This window comes from Neovison vison, chromosome 5, assembly GCF_020171115.1.
Source record: "Neovison vison isolate M4711 chromosome 5, ASM_NN_V1, whole genome shotgun sequence".
In the NCBI taxonomy this organism is placed as follows: domain Eukaryota; kingdom Metazoa; phylum Chordata; class Mammalia; order Carnivora; family Mustelidae; genus Neogale; species Neogale vison.
In genome coordinates this window covers 26,709,769-26,734,919 of record NC_058095.1, presented here as the reverse complement: position 1 = coordinate 26,734,919, position 25,151 = coordinate 26,709,769, and the positions used below count along the sequence as shown (strand labels likewise).

General features: G+C 55.9%; 1 protein-coding gene and 1 non-coding gene across 5 annotated transcripts in view; one reads left to right on the top strand and one right to left on the bottom strand.

Moving 5' to 3' along the window:
* Positions 1-25,151, top strand: part of ABR (ABR activator of RhoGEF and GTPase) — a 177,701-nt gene that overhangs the window by 132,882 nt on the left and 19,668 nt on the right. For all 4 annotated transcript variants that reach the window (XM_044248212.1, XM_044248211.1, XM_044248214.1 and 1 more), the window contains 5 exons: positions 154-229; positions 660-764; positions 1,679-1,753; positions 4,466-4,563; positions 4,974-5,105. In XM_044248212.1, the coding sequence (XP_044104147.1) occupies positions 154-229; positions 660-764; positions 1,679-1,753; positions 4,466-4,563; positions 4,974-5,105 (486 nt within the window). The remainder of the gene's footprint in view (positions 1-153; positions 230-659; positions 765-1,678; positions 1,754-4,465; positions 4,564-4,973; positions 5,106-25,151) is intronic.
* On the bottom strand, positions 2,612-2,718 carry LOC122908029. Its single transcript, XR_006384833.1, has one exon. It is a non-coding gene; the product is annotated as a U6 spliceosomal RNA (small nuclear RNA).

Genomic DNA, 25,151 nt, shown 5'->3' with positions numbered 1-25,151 from the left:
CAACACTGCCACTCCTGTGGCTGGGCTTCCGGGAAAGGAGGCTCTCTTCCCAGCTCCCACCTTCACCAAGCCTCAGGGTGCATGGGCAGGAGAGAGCCAGGAATGCGCTTGGCCACATGGTCACTCTACTGAATTCTCTTCTCCTCTCTTCAGAGCTACCTGTTTTTACTGTCCTCAGACTATGAGAGGTCAGAATGGAGAGAAACCATTCAGAAGCTACAGAAGAAAGGTAAAGTTGCGTTCCCCCTCTAGGCTGCCCTGAGGGTGTCCATGGCAAGGGTGGCCTTCTGTGTTTTCACGCACTTTCATATCCACAGTCTCCTCTGGGGCTGTCTGTAAGGGGCCAGAGTGGGTGGCACTTATTGAGGCCCAAGGAACTGAAGTGATTTGCTTAATGGCACAGAGTAAATTAGCAATAGGATTGGGCCCAGAGCCCAGGCTTGTCTGTCTCTCTCTCTCTTGCTCTCGCGGTTGCACACACGCAGTTGTGAGCCACCTGTGACTGTCCCTATGTCCCTATGTCCCTACAAATCTTACCCTCCCTTCTGGGGACCAACTCTGCCCCTGGAGCTAAGCTGTTTTCCTGCAGCAGCCCCCAGAGAAGAGCAGCGGGTCCTGGTGGCTCTGATGACGTTGTCCTTTCTTGGCTCCTCCTGCAGATCTCCAGGCCTTTGTCCTGAGCTCCGTGGAGCTCCAGGTGCTCACGGGATCCTGTTTCAAACTTAGGACTGTACACAACATTCCCGTCACCAGCAATAAAGACGGTAAGATCGAGAACCCAAGGTTGTCCAAGCTCTCAGGGCATTGCTGGAACCTTCCATAAGGACCTCGCCAGACACGTGGTTGTAACAACCCAGTTTCCAGGCACACAGAGAGCTCAAACAGGGGTTGTTCTCTACTGAGTTCACAGATTGTCCCAACTGCTCCCCGGCCCCCTCTGGCTTGAGAGAAGGTTCTGGCACCCTCGTGACTGGAATCATGTTGTTATATGTTCATGAGGTAGTCAGATGATGGAAGCAAAAGACCGAAGCATGGGGCCTGGTGGTGGTGGAGGGGAAAAGGGTAGGTGGATTAGCATATGATGAATAAGGCTAGAAGTTTCCAGGGGCAGATATTGGAATGCCAAGCAAAGGAGTTTGTTCAAGCTGAGGGACCAGTGGGAGGTTTTTTTGAGTGAGGGAGAGCCATGATCAGTGCTGGTCCAGAATGGGTAGAATCTGGCTGCCCCGTGGATGCTGGGAAGGGGTTTTGAAGGCAGGCTCTCCTCCCCATATGGGGTTAATCTGCCCCCATAGGGGGCAGATGTATATTGGCTAATTTTCACTTTGAAAGGCTACACTGAGGAGGACAGGCGGGGGTGGGGGGGGGGGGGGGGTGGATAAGCAGTTTTTAGAGGGGAAGGAAAAGTGCCCCTGGTGGAATGGTATGAGATCCCTGGCCCAGCAGGGAAGATGGGGATTGGCCTTCCAGGCTGAGTGGAGGGAGAAAGGGGTACCAGCTCAAATTCCAGGAAGCAGTGGGCTCTGGAAACTTCTTCCTCCAGCCACTAGGTGGTGCTGCGAGACCAGGGCTCAGATGGTATCTCACACCGTTTTGGCCTTCCTGGGAGCCTGGGGTGAGAAGGGGGGTCTGAAGCCGGCCTCTCGCCAAGCCTAACCAGGTGGTTCCTCTCTTACAGACGATGAGTCTCCTGGACTCTATGGCTTCCTCCATGTCATCGTCCACTCTGCCAAGGGGTTCAAGCAGTCAGCCAGTAAGTGTCCCTGACCCCTAGCCCTAGGAAGAGCAGGGGCCATGGTTCATTCTTTCACAGGAAGTCCCTGTGGACCCATTGAAGGGGCCTCCCGTGGCTCATCAAGTCTGCCTTGCTCTCCCCAGGCTGGGGCCCTGACATGTGGGTGGGCATTACCCCAGCAGTCAGGAAGCAGCTCCTCTTGGCAGGAGGGTCGTTCCTGCCTTGTGTCTCCAAGGTCTGCTCTTCCCCAAGCCCTCCCGAGCTCCTGGGTGTCTGAAATCCTGGACCCTAACCCCACATCTGCCCCTGTCAAGCTGTGGGACCTCAGGCAAATCTATTAACCTCTCAGAGCCTCAGCTTCTTTCTCCTAGAGATGCCTGAGTGCCCTGCTGTGCCAGCACCCTGCCACATGCGTCCCTTTTCCTGCCTTCTTTATCACCATTGCCCACATCCTTGCAGTTCTTAGTGTTTGGCAAGATACAGTTACACTTACCTAGTTCCCCCCAACCCATAGGAATTTTTCTTCCCATTTGCCAGATGAGAAAACTGAGTTACAGATAAAGGGACTGAACCTCACAGAGGATCAGAAACCTAGGGATCCTGACTCCTCTCCTCCCCACCTGCCCCTTCCCTCTCCCTACTCTTCGTCTCTGGAAGGAGAGGTCTGCCCTGGGCCCCCCAACCTGTCCAGCACCACGCAGATAGCCATTTGACAAGCATTTCCTGTGACGTTCATGGGGGTCCCTTACTGCTGGGTGCCTGGGTACCTTACTAGGTGCTAGAGAAAGCTCAAAGGTGGCCAGTGTGGAGGTGATGCCTTGGCCTGTTCCAGAGCCTTTTCAAGTGCATTTCTTTTTTTCTTTCTTTCTTTTTTAATTTTTTATGGAACGCTTCACGAATTTGCGTGTCATCCTTGCACAGGGGCCATGCTAATCTTCTCTGTATCATTCCAATTTTAGTATATGTGCTGCCGAAGCGAGCACTTCAAGTGCATTTCTGCTCTGATGCCCTTGACGTCACTCCGAGGTCCCTAATACTCCATTTACCGAAGCCCAGACCCTTTGCTTTAGAGCAGTGTTTCTCATTATGGCCAGAACCACAGAGCTCACCACTCAGGACGTGCTGCAAGGCAGCCTCCTGGACCCTCCCCAGACACATGGAACCCCTTTCTAGGGGGCACTGCCCAGGAATAGTCCTGATTGGTAAAGTTCTAGAAGGTTGTTCCACACACCTAAGTCTGTGGCCCAGCATGCCCAGATGCCTTACCCTCTCTCTTTGCTCTCTGTTGGCTGGGATGGGCCTCAGGGAGCAGGGCCATGGAGGTGGCATGACCTCCTCTCCCAGAGCAGGTGTTCTCCCTCCAAACTGGGTCGGAGGTTAGACATGAGGTGAGCTGCTATAGAAATCTCTCCTGACCTCCACATCATCCTCCCCACCTCCCTCTACCAGCCTCCGGCGCTGCACATGTGTTCACTCTGACTCAGCGGGCTCAGGCCCCATGAATCTTCAGCTGTGGCTCTCTGTCCCAATACGTTCATTACATCTGCACAGTCAGGCCTGGGGTGTAGGCACCATTGTTAGTCCTGCTTTGCACATGAAAGCAGAGAGGTTCAGTGATTTGTGCCGAGCTGGGATTTGAACCCAGACAGTCAGACTCAAAGCCTTCCTTCTAGCTCACGAACTATCCCCTGACCCCTGACAGTGCTCACTCACATGAAAGTCAGTAAATGGGGACGGCACTCTTGCCCTCCATCTCTCTACCTGCGACCTGGCAGAGGCCAGGGTGCTTAAGGCCTCTGGTGTTGTTCGCCTGTTAATCTGTGCCCACCTTGCAGCATGCCCTGATATCCAACTCTGTCTAGTCCCCGTCCTACCTGGCCAGAGACAACTCGGGGGCAGCTCCATCCACTCGCCCTTCTGAGGAAAGCCCTTGAATGGGGCCTTGAGGGGCATGGATGTCCACCCTCTGACCTCTGCCCCTTGATTCCCATTGCAGAGGATTGGCTTGGACAGCCCCAAGGCCCTTCCCATGCGCCATCCCACTGGGATGCAACCATGGTCACTCCCGTGGATGGGGACGGGTGTCAGGGTCTGAGCCCCACAGGGCGGGTGTGGATTTGCAGAGTGCCTGGGGTGGCCCCCCCAGTGCTGTGTCCCCGTCAGCTGGGTCTCACTGGGGGCTTCTGCCTGTGTGGGGTTGATACGGTGAGGGGAGACAGGCAGAAAAGAGAACTTGAGTTAAAGTCAAGTGCTGTGAAGAAAACAACAAGCTAGGCTTTTGGGGCATTTTCGATGGTCGCCATGAGTGGGGGTTACTCCAGATTTTCAGCACCCAGAGGTCAGACGCCCTCCAGAGACTTCCGCCTCAAATAACCAGGTGCCCTGTTGAGGAACCTGGGGTTGGTGGGTGAAGGGAAGCCAGCCCAGCCAGTGAAGACGTTGGCCTGAGGCTTCTGTGGTGATGAGGCAACCGAGCAAGGACCAGGGATGGAGGGACTGCAGGCCTAAGGGCCTCAGGTGGGAGCAGCGGGGCAAGTCAGAGGGTGGAGGCCAGTGTAGCTGGAGGGCAGAGAAGTGGGAAGGAGTCAGAGCCCGTAGGGCTGGGGGAAGGGGAACACAGAGGGTGTCCTGCAGGGAGGTTGAGGGGACAGAGGCAGTTATCCGCCTTGCCCTCCCGAGGTCCTGAGCCTTGGGCCTCACTCAGTGTGTCTCTGCCCATCCCTGCTGCAGACCTGTACTGTACCCTGGAGGTGGATTCCTTTGGCTATTTCGTCAGCAAAGCCAAAACCAGGGTGTTCCGGGACACGACAGAGCCCAAGTGGGATGAGGTGAGTGGAGGCGGCTGGCGTCCCCTCAGGGACCCCTGAGCTTGTCACCAAGCATGCCCACCCCACTCCCTGTGCTCCCACGCTGTTGACGGGGGATGGTCGGGCCTGCTGGCTGGGTGACTTCCGTCTCCCTAATCTCTCTGCCCTCCACTCCCTGCTCACTTAGCGTCTGATACTGTGTTTATGGCTAGACGTGGGGTTTTCAGCTCAGTCCCAGACTCTACTACGCCAGCAATTCAGAGCCTTCTGGAGCTGTAGCAAGGGAGGAAGTTTCCTGCATGCCTTCTGACATGCTCCTCTTGAGCCCTGGGCACCCCCCTCTCACCCTTGCCAAGTTGGGGCCCACACTTGCCAGGAAGCTGTGTGTGTCAGCCTTGGAGATTCAGGGTTGTCATACCGTCTTTCCCCAGGAATTTGAGATTGAGCTGGAGGGCTCCCAGTCCCTGAGGATCCTGTGCTATGAAAAGTGCTACGACAAGACCAAGGTCAACAAGGACAACAACGAGATCGTGGACAAGATCATGGGCAAAGGGCAGATCCAGGTGAGAGCCATGGCACCAAGGCAGGCCTCTAGGAGCTGTCAGGAGGTAGTATTACTGGGAAGCAGTCCTTCTCACCTGCCTTCTTGGTGAAGGTGCCTGGCCTTTTGTGACTTGGGTTCAAAACTGGTTTGAGACAAGTTCCTCAAGGTGGTGGTTCTCCTGCTGGAGCTGATGTCTTTTTTTTTTTTTTCTTTCTTTCTTTCTTTTTTTTTTTTTTTTTTTTTGGAGCTGGTGTCCTACTTTGCCTCCAGAAGTCCATGTGTTCTGGCTTATTCAGGCTTCCATCCCAGGTTCTGGTGCATGATATGCACACCTCTGCACAACGGACACAGGGATGACAACTACCTTTGTTTTCACATCCCAACTCTGGTCTGCTGGGGGCTCTTCCCGGGAACATTGTAATAAGAAGGATTCTGAGGCTGTATCCATGAATGCTGTGTTTGGTTAGTCGTGTCTGGCATTGGAGGAGTGAAGCCTTGAGCGTTTGCCACTGGACTGGAAGGGCTTGGGATTCCCGGTGGTTTCCTGGGGGCTGGTCTCTGACTTGCTGCTACAGCTGCTGGGCCTTACTCATGCCAGGAGTTCATTGACTGCAGGTGGGGTCTCTGGATATTGGTAGAGCCAGGTCAGAGTCAGGTTAAGAGTGTATGTGCCTCAGCTGTTTCTTGGAGGCCCTGGTTTGCAGCCTGTGTCTCTGGAACATTCTGCCGGTTCTAAAGATGACTGCTGTTCATTTCCCTATCAAGAGGATGCAGGCCTGGGAGGCTGACATTCAGGGCCATTCACACTCCATCTGGCACCAGTTGTGGCCTCATGCTTGGGACGCGAGTGGCCTCATGGAGGATGGGTTCTGGTAACCCTGAAATCAAGGGAAACTGGCACTGGGACTGAGCCCATGAGCGTTCGGTGTCCTGAGCTTCTTTTTCTTTTCCTTTTTTTTTTTAAGATTTTATTTATTTCTTTGACATAGAGAGAGAGATCACAAGTAGGCAGAGCAGCACAGAGAGAGCGAGGGGGAAGCAGGCTCCCTGCTGAGCGGAGAGCCTAATGCGGGGCTCAATCCCAGGACCCTGGGATCATGACCTGAGCTGAAGGCAGAGGCTTAACCCACTGAGCCACCCAGGCGCCCCTGTTCTAAGCTTCTTAATAACTGCCCAGATGTGATCTGGCCAGTGTCGGGGCCGGGGGTGTGGTCAGGGGAGCTGAATGGCACTTTTTTGAAGGAAGAGTTTGTTCTCTGATGCCCCGTGGAGGCTGTGAAGTTTGAGATCTGGCTTCTGGCTCAGTGTTCTTGGTGGTAGTGCCCTTTGGGGACCCATGGGGTCCTCTTCTTCTCCCCATCTGTTTCACCTGAGTGTTTGAACAGCAGAGTGGCATCGTTGGGTGGGGGCCCAGCCATCTGCCTTGTGTCCCCTGTGTTCCTGTGCACGTCCCTTCCTCATGCCGTGGGACCAGCTCTTCAGCACTGTCGCCTGGGAAACAGTACTGCCAGGCAACCGGAAGCCAGTCCTTTCTTCATTTAGATGAGAGAGAGGTCTGCAGATTCAGTCCTGGGACCCCACTTCCTGCAGGGATGAGGGGTGAGAGCCCTGTCTCTGCAACCCTGGGCTGGCCAGAGGGACGGGGCAGGGAAGGGGTTCTGCCTGCTTAGCCTCAGGAGGTATCCAGCCAAGAAATGTGTGGGTGCGCTGCTCCCTGGGCCATGGGTGGCCATGAAATGGACGAGGTAGGAAGGCTGTCCAGGGCGGCCCTCTCAGGGAGCATCACGGGCCCTGACGCCCTCCAGAACCCAGATTCCAGGGCCCCATGGCATCGTCCCCACCTGGACTTAAAGCCCCGTTGCTCCCCTCCTCCTCGTTTCTGTCAGCTGCACAAGCCCCAGGGGAAACATACCATAAATCATTACATCTTGGAGACAGGAGCAGATGGAGGCTTTGGGGGAAGGGGAGGAAGCCAGGTTATGTTTGGCAGAGCAGAAAGCAGAGTCTGGTAAGGAAAATGTTTCTGTGTTTAAGCTTCGAGGAATGTTAAATGCCTGGGAGTTGATATTAAAAGAAACACAAACCTTCCTGCTGCCAGCTGACCTGGGCCTGTGAGTGGCAAGGCCGGAGCCAGCATTCCCTAGAGGACTTCGAAGTCTCCCAGCCCTCACCTCCTCAGGGCCCAGCCCCGGTGCAGCCCTTGGCCCTCAGCCATGGAGCCGTCTTGCCAGCCTTCCTGTGGGTCGGGGAGGGGTGGGGGTGTCCCGCGAGGTCTGCTTGCCCTATGATGCCCTCGGAGCCCCTGAGGATGACCGGGCTGGGTGGGAAGCCTGCACTGAGCCATTCCCATGTGGCCAGGCCCACCAGAGCCATGGAACGGTCTGTTCCCGCAGCTTCTCCCACCTCCCTTTCTGCCACGTGTCCAAGGAAGGAAATTGGCACCGGCCTCTGGCACTTGGTTCTGCTCCCCTAAAGCAGGCCCCGAGGATGGAGCAAACAGTGGCTTTGTGGTAGGGGCTATCCTTGCTAACATTCAGGTCGCCTAAAGGAGAGGCAGGGGGAAGAAGGCCCACCTCTGTCCCCAATTGTGCCCCTTTCACCCAGTCCATCTAGAGAACAGCATGGGGAGCCCATTTCCTGAGTTCCAGGTGTTTGTTCCAAATAAGTCTCCGGGTGTGTTTGCCTGATGTGGCAATGGGGGCAGGGAATCTGGAGCAGCAGGCTGGGGGACGGGGGCAGCATTTAGGGACGGGCAAATGGCAGCACTAATCAGCAACACATGTGTGTAGCACTTGTGCTCTTGGAGGCATAGGCCCAAATGTGATCTCCTCTGATCCTTGCCATGGCCCTGCAAGGAAAATGACAACCACACCATCCCCAGGAGGACACTGAGGCCTCTGCCGCCTCTGCTTACCTAGTGCAAGAAAGCCAGCCCTCTCCCCTCTATGGGGTCCCTATGCCCCAGGCCTCTGACAGGGAGTCTCTCAGCCGGGGTCCTAGAGAAAGAGCCAGGGTGATGTCCCACCCCAGCATCCCACTTCATGGTGCAAGTGAGCCTGAGCCATGCTTAGTCTGGGGTCCTCTTACCTTGGTGGTGGACACTTAATGGCCCGGTGCACCTGGAGGGGAGCAGAATGAGCACAGGCACAGGGGAAAGAGCCAGTGCGGGGAGACCTAGGGTCCCTTTGCATTGTACCCAGCACTGGCTGGCTGCTCCAAGGGCCGTAGGGCCTGGCTTTAAGGTGACACAAGTGTATCAAGACATGCCAAGCCACTAGAAAGTGCAACAAGATGCCAGGAACGACGATCACAACACCCAAGAGCTTCTTGGGAGCCCTGGACTGGGCTGATGCTCACAGCCGCTATCTCAGGGGTCCCCTAGGGGAAGCAAAGCGATCACACATACGTAGATGAGAAAGCGAAGCAACAAAGCGGTGAGTAACCTGTCCAAGGCCAGGCAGCCCATAGGGAGCAGGCCAGGACCGGAACCAGGACCGGAAGCAGGACTGGAAGTAAGACTGGAGCCAGGACTGGAAGCAGGACTGGAGCCAGAACTGGCAGTAATACTGGAACCAGGACCAGAACCAGCACTGGAAGCAGGACTGGAGCCAGAACTGGCAGTAATACTGGAACCAGGACCAGAACCAGGACTGGAAGCAAGACTGGAAATAAGACTGGAACCAGTCCTGGAAGCAGGATCTGAAGCAGAACTAGAACCAGAACCAAAAGCAGGACCAGAACCAGAACGGGAACCAGGGCTGGATGCGGAACCATAGTCAGGACTGGAAGTAAGACTTGAACCAGAAGTAGAACCAGGGCCAGAAGCAGGACCAGAAGTAAGACTGGAACCAGGATCAGAAGCAGGCCCGGAAGCAGGACTGGAAGCAGACCCAGGCCTTGCCCTCTGCAGGTGCTCTCCCACGGACCACTGTTCCCTACAGAATTAGATGGAAAAGTGTGCGGGAGGAATTCAAAGAAGGCAAGATCATTGTGGGCTGGAGTTAGGGAGGCTCCCAGGAGGGGCTGGAGGGAGAGGAATTGGAGAACACTGGGTTTTTTCAATTCCAAATGCAGTGTTTACATTAGAAGGAAAAGGACAATTATAGTAAAGAAATGTGATCCATAATCACTAACCATCCCTACTCCCACTCCTCTGAAACAGCCATTCGATTTTGTGCCTTTTCCCTTCTTCAGGCATAGAAAGTTTATATAGTTTTAATCACAGTGTGTATTTTGTATTTTTTTCGTGTTTTCACGTAATCGTATCATAAACCTCCCCTTTTTCTAGGGCTGTATGTGTCTTTATAATGATCTTTTTTGTTACGTTGTCAAAAATACTTCTTATACCATATAAAAATCATTTTACATAATGGCCAGCACTTTGCCATTTTAAGGCTCTGTGTTACTCTAGCAAGGTGGGCAGGCTTGGATCAGCAGAAGGGAGCAGGGTAGGCATTCAGGGGGAAGGTCCTTCATGGCTATGCAGGGAGGTGAGAGCATGCTGGGAGTGTCCCAGGAAGTTAAGGAGCCCGCCTGCCCTGAGCAGGAGGGATTGTGAGCACACAAGTGAGAAGAAGGTTGATGGAATGAATGAGAGAAGAGAATCAGGAGGGTTTCGGGCGGGAGGACTCCTAGAGGGCATTTAATCCTTTTCTGTTTTGGGTGGAGAAGGAAACTGAAACCAGGAAGGGTAAGGGACATGCCACAGTGGTTGAGCAAGGGTTCTAAATTCAGGAGCCCAGGCCCAGGCTGGTGATGTTTGGTTGGCTGCCAGACAAATGAGTGAAAGAAAATGCTTCTAGATGGGGCAGGGACAGACGTGAATGTCAGTCTGTGACCCTCAGGGGTCTGCCCTTTTGTCATTACAAATTCAGTGGAGCCCTTCTTTCCTCCCCCACCACCACCCCAGCTGGATGTGTTTCTCCTCTTCCAGGCTCAGGAGTCCTCCCTTTGTTGTCCTCCCTCCTCCCCCAAGGGGCCAGTATCTCCAGATTCAGCATCCAGACCACCCCCACTGCCTGCCTCTTCCTTGCCCCCCCCCTCCCGCCCCGCCTCTGGCCAGCCCAGGATCCTTTCAGCCAGGAGGCCCCCCTTTGTCTGCCTCAGCTCCCCGGCCCCAGGGGACTCCCATATATTTATCCCAGTCTATTTCCAACCATGCCGCTCTAGGCTCCAGATGTGCTATCCCCAACTGGGACCTACCCACTGGCTGATTAGCATATTCCCAGGGCCCAGCCCTTGTTGACTGGCTGGGTCAGAGGGGAGAGCTCTCCCTGAGGACCACACAGCTCAGTTTTTGCCACTGACGCCAGACTAAAGAGGAGTTTGAGACCTCGAAGCCACCTAAGCCAGAGGAGCCCCTCCATGCCCCTGTTCATTGCCGCAAACCTGGGGACACCCACCACCCTCTGCTCTGTGCCGCAGCCCTACACCCCAGAGTAGAAGGCAGCTTCGCTTTGGGAGTGCTCAAGACCCTGGCCTGGGAAGGGGCAGGGTCCCAGGCCAGGAAGGGTGAAGCTCCAGCTTCAGGCTGGTGCCCTGCACCCCCAGTTGTCAAGTTCAGGCCCAGTGGGATGCATGGTCTCCATCCTCCTTTCTGAAGCCTGGAGCCTGAGTCTGAAGGGGAAAAGGGGAATCTCTGTAACAGTCTTCACCCGGCCTCTTGGAAGCTTATTGAGGGTTCAGAGCAATTATCAATGACACTCAGGAGGAGGTCATGAAGGCCAGTCCCCTGCCTTCAGGACTAGGATACAGAGCCCAGGTTGGCAAATCTGACAATGTTTAGACCTTTACTTTTTTTTTTTTTTTTTTTTTTTTAAGATTTTATTTATTTATTTGACACAGATTGCAAGTAGGCAGAGAGAGAGGCAGAAGCAAGCTCCCTGCCAGGCAGAGAGACTGACGTGGGACTCGATCCCAGGACCCTGGAATCATGACCTGAGTCAAAGTCAGAGGCTTAATCCACAGAGCCACCCAGGTGCCTCAGCCCTTACTTTTTTGTTCAACTGTGGTAAAATATATGTACCATAAAATTTATCATTTTAGTGATTTTTAGGTGTACCACCCAGAGGGAGTAAGTACATTCACATTGTTGTGCGACCATCACCACCGTCCATCTCCAGAACTTTCTTTCTCCCCCGCGCCCCCCCACCACCTCCAGAACTTTCTTACCATCCTCACTGACCATACCTATTAAACAGTAACTGCAGAAGCATCTGGCTAGCTCAGTCAATAGAGCACACAACTCCAGATTTCGGGGTCATGAGTTCAAACCCTGTGTTGGGCATACAGCTTACTTAAAAAACAAAACAAAACAAAACACACAAAAACAACAGTAATTCCCCAGGCAACCACCATTTGACTTTTCTGTCAATGATTTTGACTCTCCCATTCCAGTGACTTCATGGAAGTGGAATCCTGCAGTGTTTGTCTTTTTGTGACTTCACCTAGCATGATGCCTTCAAGGTTCATCCACGTGGTAGAACGCATCAGAATTTCCATGCTTAAGGCTGGTATGCTTGGGGCACGTTTTATTGATCCACTCATGCACCAACGGACATTTCGGTTGTTTTCATGTTAGACTTTCACCCTTTTAATTGAGAAAAAGAGCCTGGTTTTTGAGGATGGAGATTTCATAGCCTCCTTCTCTCCAGACCCAAGGTTCCCCATCCCCACCCAGTTGCTCACCAGTCTCCAGCTATCACAGGACCCCAGCTATCGCAGGGCCCCATGAGTGGAGGACACAACTGGCCACTATTAGCTTCTTTTGGTTAAAACAGTTGCCTCCTGGCTTTCTCTCCCCCGAATCAGGCATCCCTATCTCCTGGACCTTATTTCCTCAGATGTCTTCTGCCTTCCCCTTGGTCATGGTTGATATCTATCAAGCATGAAGGGAGTCAGAAGGTCAGAAGGGGCTCAGAAGATCACCATCTGAGTTCTTTGATATGGGGGGGGGGGCTCAGTTTCTCTGTTAAATGGGGATAATTATCCCTATTCTACCTTCATCACCAGCTTATTGTGAAGCTCAAAAGACAGAATGTACCAGAGCTGTGATGTACACATTCGTCTTGTTATCAGCTTATTTACCCATTCCTACTTGCTGAGCACCCTCTAAATGTCAGGCACTGTGCTGTGGACACAGAGAATGAATAGGACCAGGGTGCCTGGGTGGCTCCATCATTAAGCATCTGCCTTTGGCTCAGGTCATGATCCCAGGGTCCTGGGGTCGAGCCCCTACATAGGGCTGCCTGCTTAGTGGGAGGCCTGCTTCTCCCTCTCCCATTCCCACTGCTTGTGTTCCCTTTCTTGGTGTCTGTCTCTCTTTAATAAATAAATAAAATCTTTAAAAAAAAAAAAAAAAAAGATGAAAAGGACCTCACCATGTAGTAAAGAAGACAGAAGAGAATTTTGATCCATCAGGGTCAATGGGCCTTTAAGACCAGACAGATCTGGGGATCATTCCACCTTCCTTCATTCATTAGTTGGGAGAACAGAGTAAGTTACTTTACTTTTGGGGCCTCAGTTTCCTCACCCATAAATGGGTCCTCTTGAAACTTGAATGTAGAAATCCATGAAGCCCTTGGCACAGGGCTGGCACAGAGTCTGTTCTCATCCGATGATGACAGCCCCTTTCCCAGCTGGCAGGTCCAGGTGTGGTGCCCTCTGTCTTCTTGGAGGGACTCTAGGTTTAGCTTTTCAAGCAGCCCCCTGTCCCCCTGGCCAAAGGCCATCACCTGCAAGAGGCCCCCTATGATGGGCCTTAGGCTGGCTCAGGCCACATCTGTTTTCTTAGGCTGATGAAGTCAGATCCAGCTTTGATGAACTAACCTCAGAGTATACTGGTGGTTAAGGTTAGGGCCCTCACCTCCTGCCTTAGCCCTGGCTTGAGCAGCTCTGGGCTCTTCTCCCTTGGTGTAGCTCCCCACTTGGCATGGTGTGGTCAGGCCCAGAGCACAAAGTGAGTGAGGAGCTGGGAACAAGGGGCCATTGTTGGCCCGGAGTCATTTCTGGTTTCAATTACTCTGCAGAGCAGGAGGAAATTAAGAGTAAGCGTGGGTCAGGAGCCTGCTAGCGCAGAAGTCCAGGGCTTCCCTACCCTACATCCCTCTCTCTGGTCCTCAGGGGTTCTGTTGTCCCTGTTTGACCCTGCTTTATTGATCTGGGAGCCTGGGCTCTGGGGCACTGGTCTGGTGGACCCCAAAACACTTTCAGTTCTTGCCCACTCTGGTTCTTCATGGCTGGTACCAGGAGGTGCTGGGTCCCTCCCTGGGTGGGACGACAGAGCGGCATTCACATGGGTCCTTACCACCTTCTCCCAATGTCCTTCAGGCCATACTGACCACAGCTGGACCCCAGTCCTGGGAATGGCCTGATTTTTACAAGGGGAGGAGTGGGGGCAGCTGGGAGAAAGCCTTGGGGCTGGCTGGCTTCTGCCTTTCATTCCTCCACCCCAGGCCTGCTGTGCATGACCAGGGGAAGCGTCTGTTTCTAGAGCGTGTGATTCCTACCCCCACTGCCTGCTGTTCTCAGCGCTGGCCCACGTGGGCATCTTCCCTTTGCTGCTGTCCTCACCACCATGCCAACCCAGAGGCACATGGGGGTGGGGGAGGGTGAGTGCCAGGACTGTTCCTCTTCCTGCCTCAGACACTACTTCCTCCCCAGAGGCCTTGAGACTGGAGCCATGCCCCCCCACCCCGCGCCCCACCACTGGAGTTGCTGTTTGTCCTCCATGAGATAGGTCCAGATGCCTCAATGACCCTCAGAGAGCCCGCAACATGATGGGGGGCGGGGAGCCAGAGGCAGGATCCCTTGAGAGGGCCGCCCTGCTGCCCAAATGCTTCCCCGCACTTGCACAACCTCTCTCTTCCCGCCCTTGCTCTGCAGCCTGTCTCCCAGGTGTTCCCGATCTGGGGAGGCCGACCCTGCCCTGCGGATTTTGGGAGACAAGAAGCATTCAGTAGGAAGCAGCTGGAGGCTCAGGTCTCCCTCTCTCTCTCGGCCCATCTGAGAATGCCTCCTGGAGGGGCAGGCTGGCTGCCCACTCCCTGCCCGCCCCCAACCACAGCTCAGGAGGGGTGGGTGTCGAGCAGAGATGCAGATCCAGAGAATACCCTGGGGACTGACTCATTCAGGGCCTGAGAAGACCCAGCTTCTCAACAAACCAAAAGAGGGGTGTGCTTTTCCCAGCTTTGTTGGGGGGGGGCTCCTAGACTCGGGCGGAAGAGCTGGATTTGATCCCAGCTCCACCACCTAATTAGCAAGGTGGCTCCAGGTGACCTCTCTCCTCCCTCCCGGACCCCTGTGAATGGTAAATGAGATTACAGAGGTGACTATCCCCGGCCTACTGCACACTCTCAGTAACCACTAATCTCCTCGCAGGTGGAGGCTGCCGCTGTCTCCCTAGAAAGCCAAAAAACCGGTCCCTAGGGTGGTCTCACTTTTGATTGTTTTGAAACCTCGGAGAGAAAGAAAGGACTTAGAGGAACTGCCAGGGCCATCCCTGAGCGAGGGCTGAGGCCGGTATGAATGCTGGGAAGGGCACCTCACGTGGGCTCCGCCGGCCTCCGTCACCACAGGTGCCACAGACCCCACCATGGCCCCTCGCCTCAGCCCAGCGTCTGCCGTGGCATCGGTGGGTTGGGGGGTGAGTGTGGTGGCACTCGGTAAGGCCCTTGCTCCCAGACACAGCCCACTCGGGCCCTTACAGCCGGAGACTAAGCCATGCTGGCTTCAGGGCCAAGGTGACCCAGAAAACGCCAGCTTTTAGTGACTCGATAAGCGTTATCCCGTTGTAAGGACTCCAAAGGGAACCCCCAGCTGCAAAGCCAAGGCCCCCAGTTTTCCCAAAACAGAGAGACAAGTAGAGATAAGACACGAACTTCAGATCCAGGACTCTGACCCGGAAGTTTCCTTAAAAAGCCCCTAATCTCCCCAGCCTCCACATCTCCCCACCCTGAGGGCAAGTGGAGTGTGTGTGGGGGGGTGCAAATGGCTGTGGTCAGGAGGGACAGCAGTTCTCATGAGAACCGGCCCCTGGAAGGAGGCTTGGGGGCTCCAGGTTCTGCCCACAGCACTTGGGGGTTGCTGGGAGGGACTGTCAGCCAGGGGCCTATGCTTTTTTCTGGTTTTATCTGATGGGGGGGCAGGCAGGGAGAGTTTAGCAGAAGATTTCATTTGGGAGGAAAGAGAATGTCCTCTTTTAAAAAAAAAAGAAAAAAAAATTGTTGATGACTTTTGTCTGGTCCCAGCTCCTGCTTTGACAGGTGTGGAAACTGAGCCCAGAGGTTGAGAGTGACTGCTGAGTCTCCAGGGACCAGGCAGGGCTCTCACCCAGCTTCCCGGGCTCCCAGGAGTGTTCTCCTATTCACTTGGAGCTCAGAGTTGGGTGGGAAAGGAGTTGGGTAATGACAGAGGAGAAGAAAGGCACGGAGGCTCAGTGAACGCTGACCTCACTTCCAAACCTTCCTGCCTGAGGCTGTTATGTCGTCAGCATGAGGCCTGTGGGGGGGGCCTGGTGGTGCTCTGCTTACACACGCACCATCCTTCCACTGTTCTGGGAGACCCTGGCTGTACACCTCTCCTTCCTGTAAGAAGGAGCAGGCAAGAGGCCAGGGGAGTCTGGGTGTTGGTCTGGCCATAACTTTTATGGGGAAAGAATGGAAGGACAGGGGCGCCTGGATGGCTCAGTGGGTTAAGCCTCTGCCTTCGGCTCAGGTCATGATCCCCGTGTCCTGGAATCGAGCCCCGCATCGGGCTCTCTGCTCCGCGGGGAGCCTGCTTCCCCCTCTCCCTCTGCCTGTTTGTGATCTCTGTCAAATAAATAAAATCTTAAAAAAAAAAAAAAAAAAAAGAATGGAAGGACATGTGGTGGGTGTGCTGTGCTGTGCCCACTCTGTCCCTGGGTGGGTTTTGTTTTAGATAAGCAAGATGTTCCTAAAGACTCAAGTGGAATTTCCAGCCATTTCCATGACCAATACACCGTGAGAATCACTGTAGCTGGCCAACGATGGGCCAGCAGGCTTGTCCCACCGTGGACAAGCTCTGTGGTTATTTCGGCTTCTACAGCTTATCTAGAGCCACCAAGCGCCCTCAGACGCCCGCCCAGGGTAGCCAGGCAGAGTGGAGAATGAGGCTGTGTGAGGAGCCATGTGTGCCTTGTCCTGTGCTGCTGAGCAGCACGGGCCCTGAGTACTGTGCCACACCAGGGGCGGGCCTTGAGGCTGGAGTTCCTGAGCTGAAAAGCCCAGACCCCCATGCACAGCTGGTCAGTGAGTTGGGCCCAGGCCCCACGGGAGTTTCTGGCCTGGACTGTCTAAAAGAATCCTGATGGCTCTTACCTCTTTGCTGGGGTGGGCATTAGACTGGGACCCGTTAGAGGTCCTCCCCACTGGCATGGGAGATCGGTAACTTCTCAGTGAAAAATGAATGAATGAGTCACAACTGAAAAATCAGTCACAACTGAAAATACAGCATCTAGGCTCCCACGCTGCCATTGGCTGTTTGGCAACTTTGGAGCAAAGGGTTTCTGTCCCTGAGCCTAATGCAGACCTTAAACATAGCAGATATGGGGGAAAGGATGGATGGATAAATAGAAAAACATAAACAGGTCTCACTTTCTCATCCCCTGGAGATCTCTGCCCTTCCAGTGCAGTTAGGATAAGTCTGGGTTAGGAGGAGGTGAGAACACGCATTAGGCAGGCGAGCACTATGGAGCCAGGAATCTCCTGCCTAAGGGGAGTCTCCCATCCTCCTTTCTCGAAGCTGCCCTTCAGTGTGCACCTCCCCCATTTCCCCGCCAGTTTGCACAGTCTGCACAAGGCCTTCGATCTCTCTTGGCCACCCCGGCCCTGCTGGCCACCTGCCGGTTCTCGGCCTGAACTCCCGTGCCCATCTTTGGGCAGGGACTGCCAGGAGCTTCCTTTCTGCAACCCTCCAGCTTCAGAGCCCACCTTGCCCCCCAGCTCTGCTCTCGTGGGGCCTGCCCCAGCTGCGCTCCTCTGGAGCTGAGAAGGAGCGTTCTTGGCAGACCTCCTGGTCCTCAGCCTCAGCACAGTCCTAGGCTGCTCTCATGCTCCACCCCCCCCCCCCAGCGCCTGCACCCAGACTCTCTGGGTAGTCTGCTGGGGCTCCCCTCCCCTCCAACCCTCGGTCCCAGGCTGTGCACTGCGGTGCCTGTAGCCTTGGTCCAGCTGGCTGCGCAGAAACCCCCTTTCCTGATTTCGGGTCCTTTGGCGAGAGGACGGAGAGAGGGAATCAGTGTTCCAGTGTAGGCTGGGGAGAAGACAAAAGTCATTCCAGTGGGAAAATGGAGGTCACTCCTGAGAGTGGCAGCAGCATCCCAAAGTTCTGAGAAAGAACTTTCCTCCTCGTGTTCACAGGCTGGAGGATTTGCCTGGAAGCTGTCCCCACCCCCAGCTGTCACCAAGGCAGCACTGGTGGCAGTCCCTGCCTCTCCCGCCCACACATCTCAGGCTGCATATATTCCCCGCTGACCTTTTTTCCTTCAGTGATGCTGCTGCTGATCACTTTAACCTGATTTTGCCTCGGCCCCCTGCTGTGGCTGGGTGCCCAGACAGAACCGGCCTGGGTATATACTCCTCTCTAAGTAGAACCCGGGACCCTGCATCTCCTCAAGGGTGGCCCTTCTCATTCCTCCTGCAGAGAGCCCAGGGGGTAGGGGGGTGGGGTGGCAGGAATGAGGGAGGACAGGACCGTCTACTAGGAATGTTTTTAATTCCAAAGACAGCAACGTCTGTTCACCATGGGCCTTCCTGCCCAGGCTCTGTTTTTGCAGACGAGGTGGAGGGGGGGCTTGCATGTCCTTGGAGGCGGGTCCTGCCAGGTGTGGCTGGATGGAAGGGACAGACAGAGGCAGGGGGGGATGCACTCCCTTCCTGGGTGGTCAGGACAGCCCGAACCTGGCCTGTCCAGCAAAGATGTGGAAGGATCCACCGTGGGCTGGGAGGGACCAGAATTCAGACCTTCACTTTTGAGGAACTGACAGGGAAGGTTTGTCTTGCCCAACCCCCACCCCAATGCCCCCCACAGCCTGCTCCTAGACCATTGATTCCAGGAGGGAGGGAGTCAGGCAGAGGGAAGAGAAGGCAAATCTGTGCTGTCCCAGAGAGAGCCCCCAGCCCACAGGGAGGCAGGGAAAGATGAACATCTCAAGGGAAGAGCCTTCCAACTCAGCTACCCATCTGCTGAGGCGCTTATGTCACCATGGAGACAGTTGGCCAGCTTTCACCCAGTCGGAGCTTGCTTTACCCAGACAAGTATTGAGCCTGGGCTTCCTAAGACAGACAAGCACAAGGCTTTGGGAACAGGATCTGTACTGCCCTCCTCCCACACACCCAGTGGGGGTGGGGGGCACACCTTGCAATGCATTCCCCCAATACACCCTGCAGCGTATGATCCAGATAGAAGGGGGAGAACCTTAGAAAGCCAGCACAGGGCCATTTTTGAAGTAGGCCAGCTGGTGGTGCCAAGCACACTGACATGGTCAGCAATTATAATGGCCCCTTACCAGCCAGTTACACAACCAGCCGTTGCACGTTAGCCCGAGGAATGCAGAAAAAAGCCAGGGTGGATGGCCTTTTTCCATAGCTCTCAAGGCCCATGCCATTCCCTCCTCTTTCAGGAAGCCTTCTGTGGTTCCTCTGGCTAGAAATTTCCTCTCCTTTCTCTCAACTGTCATAGCACTTTATCTGTGTGTTCTTACGGCTTAAGGCTGGGTTTTTGAGAGCAAAGATGATGTTTTGTCCATCTGGGTAGGCACACGGCAGGTATGCACTTGCTATGTCCCAAGTGCATGAACGCTTCCTGTTAAGAGGTATTTAAGCCCATGTCTTGCTCTCCTCTTGGGCTGTCAGTTTTATGACAAAGCACAGGCTTTGGTTTCGTGTCTGTGATTCCTCAGCCCCCCACCCAGGGTCAGACACAGAATCGGACCCTCAGTCAGTGGCTCTTGAATGAAATGAATGAGTTGGAGAAGTGAAGGTTGTAGGAGTGAGCCAAGCCTTCCCGGGGAAAGGGGTTTTGTGACAGCCAAGGTAGGGAGGCTGCCTGGCCCCTTATGGGACTGGAGGGTGACCGTCTTCAGAGGTAGCCCCTGGTGCTGGTGCTGGGAGAGGCAGGTGGGGAACTCCGCCTCGGAGTACTGGGCAAAGTGTTATGGGCCAAGTCTGTCTAGCTGCCGTTGGTTTGGGCAACTTCGGCCCAGGTATGAGGAGGCTCTGTGCAGACTTGGCAGCCCAGGCCTGTCTGCACCATGTAGAAACAGGTGTGGAGTGTGGAGCTGGCCCAGCCACCCTGCAGGGACCCTTCCCCACTCAGAACCCAGCAGAGCTCCAGGACCCTACCTCCCCCAGCCAGGCAGGGGCAGCGTGGGACCAGAGCCTGCCATACCAGGATCTCACAGTCGTGCTGTGGGCCAGACTTCGTGGCCCGGCCCGGCATGGCCTTGGGCAAGATGTTGCACTTCTCAGTCTCCTTCATTCCCTCGAATGGAAAATGGGGCTCCTGGGACTTCCTTCATAAGGTGGCATTAAGTTGATCTGTGTGGAGGTTGAGCATGGTACCCGCCGCTCCGTGTCAGGGTGTCTGGGATTAAGCCCCAAGACCTGCATTTTGGTGGGGATCCAGCAGGAGCATTCCAGGTGCCAAGGGCTGCTTCTGGGCCCTCCTGCCCTGGGGTCACCCAAGAAATGCGCGGACCCGGCACCTTTCCCTGACTTTAAAGAACCAGCCACACTTGAGCGAAGCCAGACGCATGAGCACCCTCAGCTGTGGAAGATACCTGTCACTCCCTGGCTGTGGTGGCCTGACTTCAGGCCAGAACTTGACCTCCCCAAGCCCAAGTCCTCCAAACCCGACAACAGAGACCATAAGCCAAGCATCACCAAAGTTGTGAGCCTTAAATGAATTGGATATCTGAAAGCTCTCTTCATGGGACCTGGTTCATGGGTGGTCCCGTGAACATGTTGCTTTCCTTCCTTACTCTGAGCCTAGTGATGCATCATGTGATGCCCTGGGTGCCTCTGGGGTTTGTTTGGCCTGTCTAGGGTTCAGGCCTTTCTCTTTACCCCAGACCCCAGACTCTAACCGGAAGCTTCACATCTCACTCTGGTTAGACTGTTTTCCCAACTTGAGCTTTAAGAGCAAGATCTTTCTTCTGAGAAGTCTTCTGAGCCACACCCAGCCCAGACCCAGGGGCTGATTGCCCCTTTGCCACTGGATGTCCTCTGCCCCCAGTGGCACAGCCTGCATTGGGCTTTTCGGGTAAGGTACACAGGGCCATGATTAAAAGTGTCTGGGTAAGAGGCACCTCTCACTATGTATTTGTAACCGGTGTCATTCTTGGCTTTTGGCTCATGTCCTTGGAGACAGCCCATAGTGGCCAGTTCCTTCCTGTCCCCTGAAGCCCAGGCGGCTGCCCTACTGGGGATCTGCTTTATTCTTCACGTTCCCAAGAGGAGGTTTGTGAGTGCCATTCCACACGTGTCTGGTGCTGTCACCAAACTGGCAGTTGAGGAGGGCCTTGGGGCAGAAGTTGGGAGCAGGGGGAGCAGAGCTCCGGGACAGTGCAGGCCCTTTGCCTGGGACAGGGGCGGTTGCCAGTGGGCCAACCACAGTTCCTGTCCCTGCAGACCCCTTCTGGCTTCCTCCCAGCCCTCCCTTACACAGTCCTGGCCCCCAGGGAGCAGCCTGGTGGTGAAGGGGTTAACCGGGGATCTCGAAGGGGAAGGGACTGGGTTGTGTTTAGCTGCTTGTCAAACTTTATTTAGGACTTATGCTGAGGGTCAGTGAGCCCGAAGCCCCAGCCTGCCAAGAGTTAAAAACCCGGAGGTTGGGTTTTTTGGAGGGTTAGCCTCCAGCGTCTTCTTTGAGTCACTTCCTTCGGTGGGGGCGGGTCCCCTGCGCCTTCTCGGGCGGTCCGTGGCGCACGCACTGGGGCGTCCCCGCAAGCAGAGCGGGCACCAGCAGGCGGGAGGAGCAGCCGCCCCCGGTGCGCTCCTCTGGGAGGCAGTCTCCAGGGAGGGGAGGAGAAAGCGGAGCCTCACACCATGCGCTTCCCTGCCCGGCTCGAGTAACCACAGTACGGGCCGGCTAGGGGGGTGAGCACTTCCCGCTCCCTCGGTCTTTGCGGCGCCCGCCGAGCGCCTCGCCGGCCGGGTTGCCCACAGCCTCTCCTGCGACCCGGTCCCCGGAGCTGGCGCCGCGGGCCAGGGGGCAGTCCGGGCGGGCCTCTGCTGCCGCCGGCATGACCGACATCCTGCCTCAGCCAGACTGCAGCCTGAAGGCGGTGTGCGAGCCTCTGGAGCGCTGTTGCCTGGATCGGCTGGAGGAGCCGGGGAGCAAGCGGCCCCCCAACACAGGCGCCCGGCTTTGGGGCCGGGTTCGCAGCAAACTGCTCCGCCAAAAGGTGCTAGCGGTGGCGGTTGGGGGGGGGGGGACCCGAGGTCGGGACGGCTGGGGACTGCCGGGGTGCTCTGTTTCCCCCACCCTCCCTTGGAGATCCATTCCAGCTCCTGCCTGATCATGGAGTCCTAGGATAGAGACGGGGCTATGTGTGGGTCTTCTCCTAGTGGCCTTAATTTAATGATTAATGCTGTTGCCACCTCCACCCCTGACCCCTGCTGGTTTCTCTGCATCTGTCCCCAGCTCAGAAAAAGGGGTCGTCTTCTGTGGGAGAGGACTGCCATATTCTGAGTCTATACAGGCTGGAATGTGAGTGGTTAAGCAAGGGTCTCCTGGGTCTCCCCCACCCAGCCCCGACCAGGCCCCCCTTCCTGAACTCAGTGGACATAGCTGGCTGCTCCTTTACAGGGGGGACACTGGCAGAAGCAGCTCAGCACCACTGGCCATGGAAGACTTCTTTGTGCGGGGTTGTGGCCTCCTGCTCCCCCAGGGTTGGGGGGGAGGTCATGTGGCGGTGGGGGTGCTGCCAAGGTGGGGGGCTGCAACCTCTGAGGGGCTGCCCAGTCGGGGACCACCCAGATGACTGCTGGCCCCATGCCAGCAAGGCACCAGAGTGCCAGGGGTTTCCTGACCCAGCAGGCAGCTCTGCTCGAGCCGAGCCAGGGCAGACCGCCCGGCCCGCCTGCAGCCCCAGACCTTGGTGAGGATGAAAATTGGAGATAGAAGCGGACTGTCCTGCATCTGGGCAGCCTGCCTTGGGTCTGGCTTCGGGCCCTGGCATCGGGTGTCCGCGGAAGAACCAGACCCGGCTCCTAGAACACAGTAAACCCTTAGATAACTGCAGCCTGAACTGGCTGCCTGAGCAAGATGTCGCAGGGGGTCCGTCCCTCAGGGGAGGCTGTGGCTACTCAGGCTGTGGCTACTCTGTGGGGCTGATGGAGATTTGCATTTGCAAGCCATCCTGCGGCTCCGAGGAGAGGGCAGCCCTCTGGCTAAGTGCTCGGTGCCAACTAGCACCTGCCAGGAGGAAGTGAGCTTGGGCCTGTTGGCTCCTTGTCTCATTTCACCCCCTACCCGTGGGGCATACTTGGCCTCCCAGAGGTGACATCAGTCCTGGAAAGTGCCAGCAGGGCAGCAACTTGAGCTGTCCTGCTCTGGCCCCTGGGTCACCTTCGGCATCCCCGGGGACCAGGCTCGCCGGGCCCTGCTGGCCTCAGCTGCTACCGGAGCCCCTCTGTGCTGAGGCAGCTGTCTGTGCCCAGCGGCACGGGGCCGGCCCTTCCCTGCACCCCCTCCCCGCCCAGCCCCTGGTGAGGCCAGCAGACACCAGCCCTGGGCTCGTTGTCTATTCCCAAACCTCAAGGCCAGTGAGAAATGGACCCCGCAGTCTCCCAGCCCTCTGCCAGCCAAGCAAAGCCTTTCTAATTTACCTGACCCTTTGGGGAGGGGCCTGGCAAGGAGTGGGGGCAGTCTTTAAACCTCCAGATCCCAGACTCTCTGTTCTTTCCCTGTGCGTGTATGACCGGCACCTCCAAGAATTCGCTTCAGAGCCGTGGCTCTGGTGGTCTCTCGCTTCTAGTCTGATGGTGCCCATGGGCAAGGATGCCGGGGGCCGGCCAGGTGCTGGCCTGTGGAGCCGCCCGCCATCCATGCAGCCACAGGGGTGCTCTGGCAGTGGGGTGCTCTGGCAGCTCTTGCTGTGTGACAGAGTATGTCCGCCTCACAGATACAAGGGTCTCTATGCTGGCGCGGTTATGCGTCCTGCTGTGGCCGCCTCACTGTGCCCAGGCTAGCAGGCAAGCAGACAGACTCGTGGGGCTGGGCCCACTGCCCGCTTCCCTTCTTTCCTCAGCTGCATTAACCTATTTTTTGTCAGTGCCGAGGGCTCTCTGCCAGTCAGGGGGCTGGGACCAGGCAGGAGCTTAGGTGGTGTGGGGGAAGGGTGCTGGGGACCGCCCAGCCTGGCAGGAAGGGTCTCCCGTGAATGGATGTCAGGACACCTGTGGGCCTCTCACTCCCGTCGCCCTAAAGGGGTGTCTGTGACTCATCGGGGGACCCCATGCTGGGGCAGAAGAAGCTGTTCAGATGGAAGAGTCCTCATATTAACCTGGGGGGTGGGGGTCCCTGGCCCCAGGAGTCTGCAGTTTCAGGGAGCTGTGTTTGGGTTGGTTCTTGTCCCCAAGGAGATTCTGGGGCTGAAGCCTCATTCTGGCCTCTGACTTGGCAGTTGGTCTGCTGTGCAAGCATTGAGCAGAGGAGACACGTGGCACTGGGGTTTGCGGGTTCTGCCAGCGTTCTCGGCACTACACATTTCTACTTTCCTTTTCCTTCATTTTGTATGTTTCAACTTTCTGCTTCAGATCACACTGACGGAGACTAGGCTCGGTGCCTTCTCTTCATGCCTTCCCACCTGCTTCTAGATCCTGAGGTGGCACCTGAGAGGCTGAAGGAGGAGTGCCATCCCCCACTCCCTGAAGTATCCAAAGGTTATAATGGGGTCACTTGTGGGAGCCACAGAGAGGCTGGCAGGAGCCCCCACCCACCCACAATGTAAGGCAGAGGCCAAGCCAGAAGCATTTGGGGTGGGGGTGCCTGGAGGTGGGAACTCGGGCTGGATTGGCAGGGTCCAGAGGAGTGGGTGGGAGAGTGGAGGACAGTTGTTGACGACCTTGTCTCTGCTTGAGGGTTTGCCACGTGGGGCTGAGAATTCCCCGCCTCAGAAGAACTTCTGTCCAGATGCTAGAGGCCGGCAAGGTGAATGGAAGTGTTTGTTGCTGAACCACAGAGTTCAAGGATACCCGCTGCTCTGTGACGGGGTCTGCTTTCCTCTGTCTCTGGGGAGAGTCAGAGGTGTTACCTGAGGAAGGACAGGATGGGGTGCCCCCTTTGGGCCACTTGTCTGGGGAACCTTAGGGCTCAAGAGGGTCTCTTTCTTTGCCGTCTCAGTTGCGACCACAGGACAGCTCCTAGCCCCTCCCAGAGCCTGCCACTGAACTTGACCGTTCTTTGTAATAGGTAGCAGCGGGTACGCAAACTGTGTACCCAGGTTCACGCAGCCATTCGCTGGCTGTTCGAGGCATTGAGGGTACAAGGGCTCTAGGCTATCAGATATAGATTTGTCTTGGGCTCATTAACTTTATTTCATAATCTAGCTCCAGGCATCAAGAAAGATCTCAAAACCTTACACGGTAGACCTGTGTCCTGCCCTGGCTGTTCCCAGTCTGCCCTGCCCCTTTCCCCCTGCCCCACCCTTGTCAGGCGAATCTGCTGAGGGGAAGGGACCCCTGTCCCTCTCTTAACCATCCCCATGCCCACTCGTGCCCCTATAGCCATCCCTCAGCTCTAGGAAAGGGACGGTAGCCCCTCTCCCTTGGGCTGGAGACCCCTGCAGCCCTTCCATTTCCCCCGGGCATCTGGGAGAGCCAGGACTATGACCAGGCTGGCTGGAGAGTTGGGGTGGGGGCGGGGAGCAGAGCAACCTCCCAGCATTTCCCCAGCCACAAAGCTTCTCGAAGCTTCTCACAGCACTTGCTCACTCCCTAGAGGGAGAGGACCTTACTCCTGGTGCCACATGGGTGGTCTCCTGACCACCAGTGCCCCTACTTCTCTACTAAGCTGACTCCCAGGAGGCCTGTTCAGTTCACAC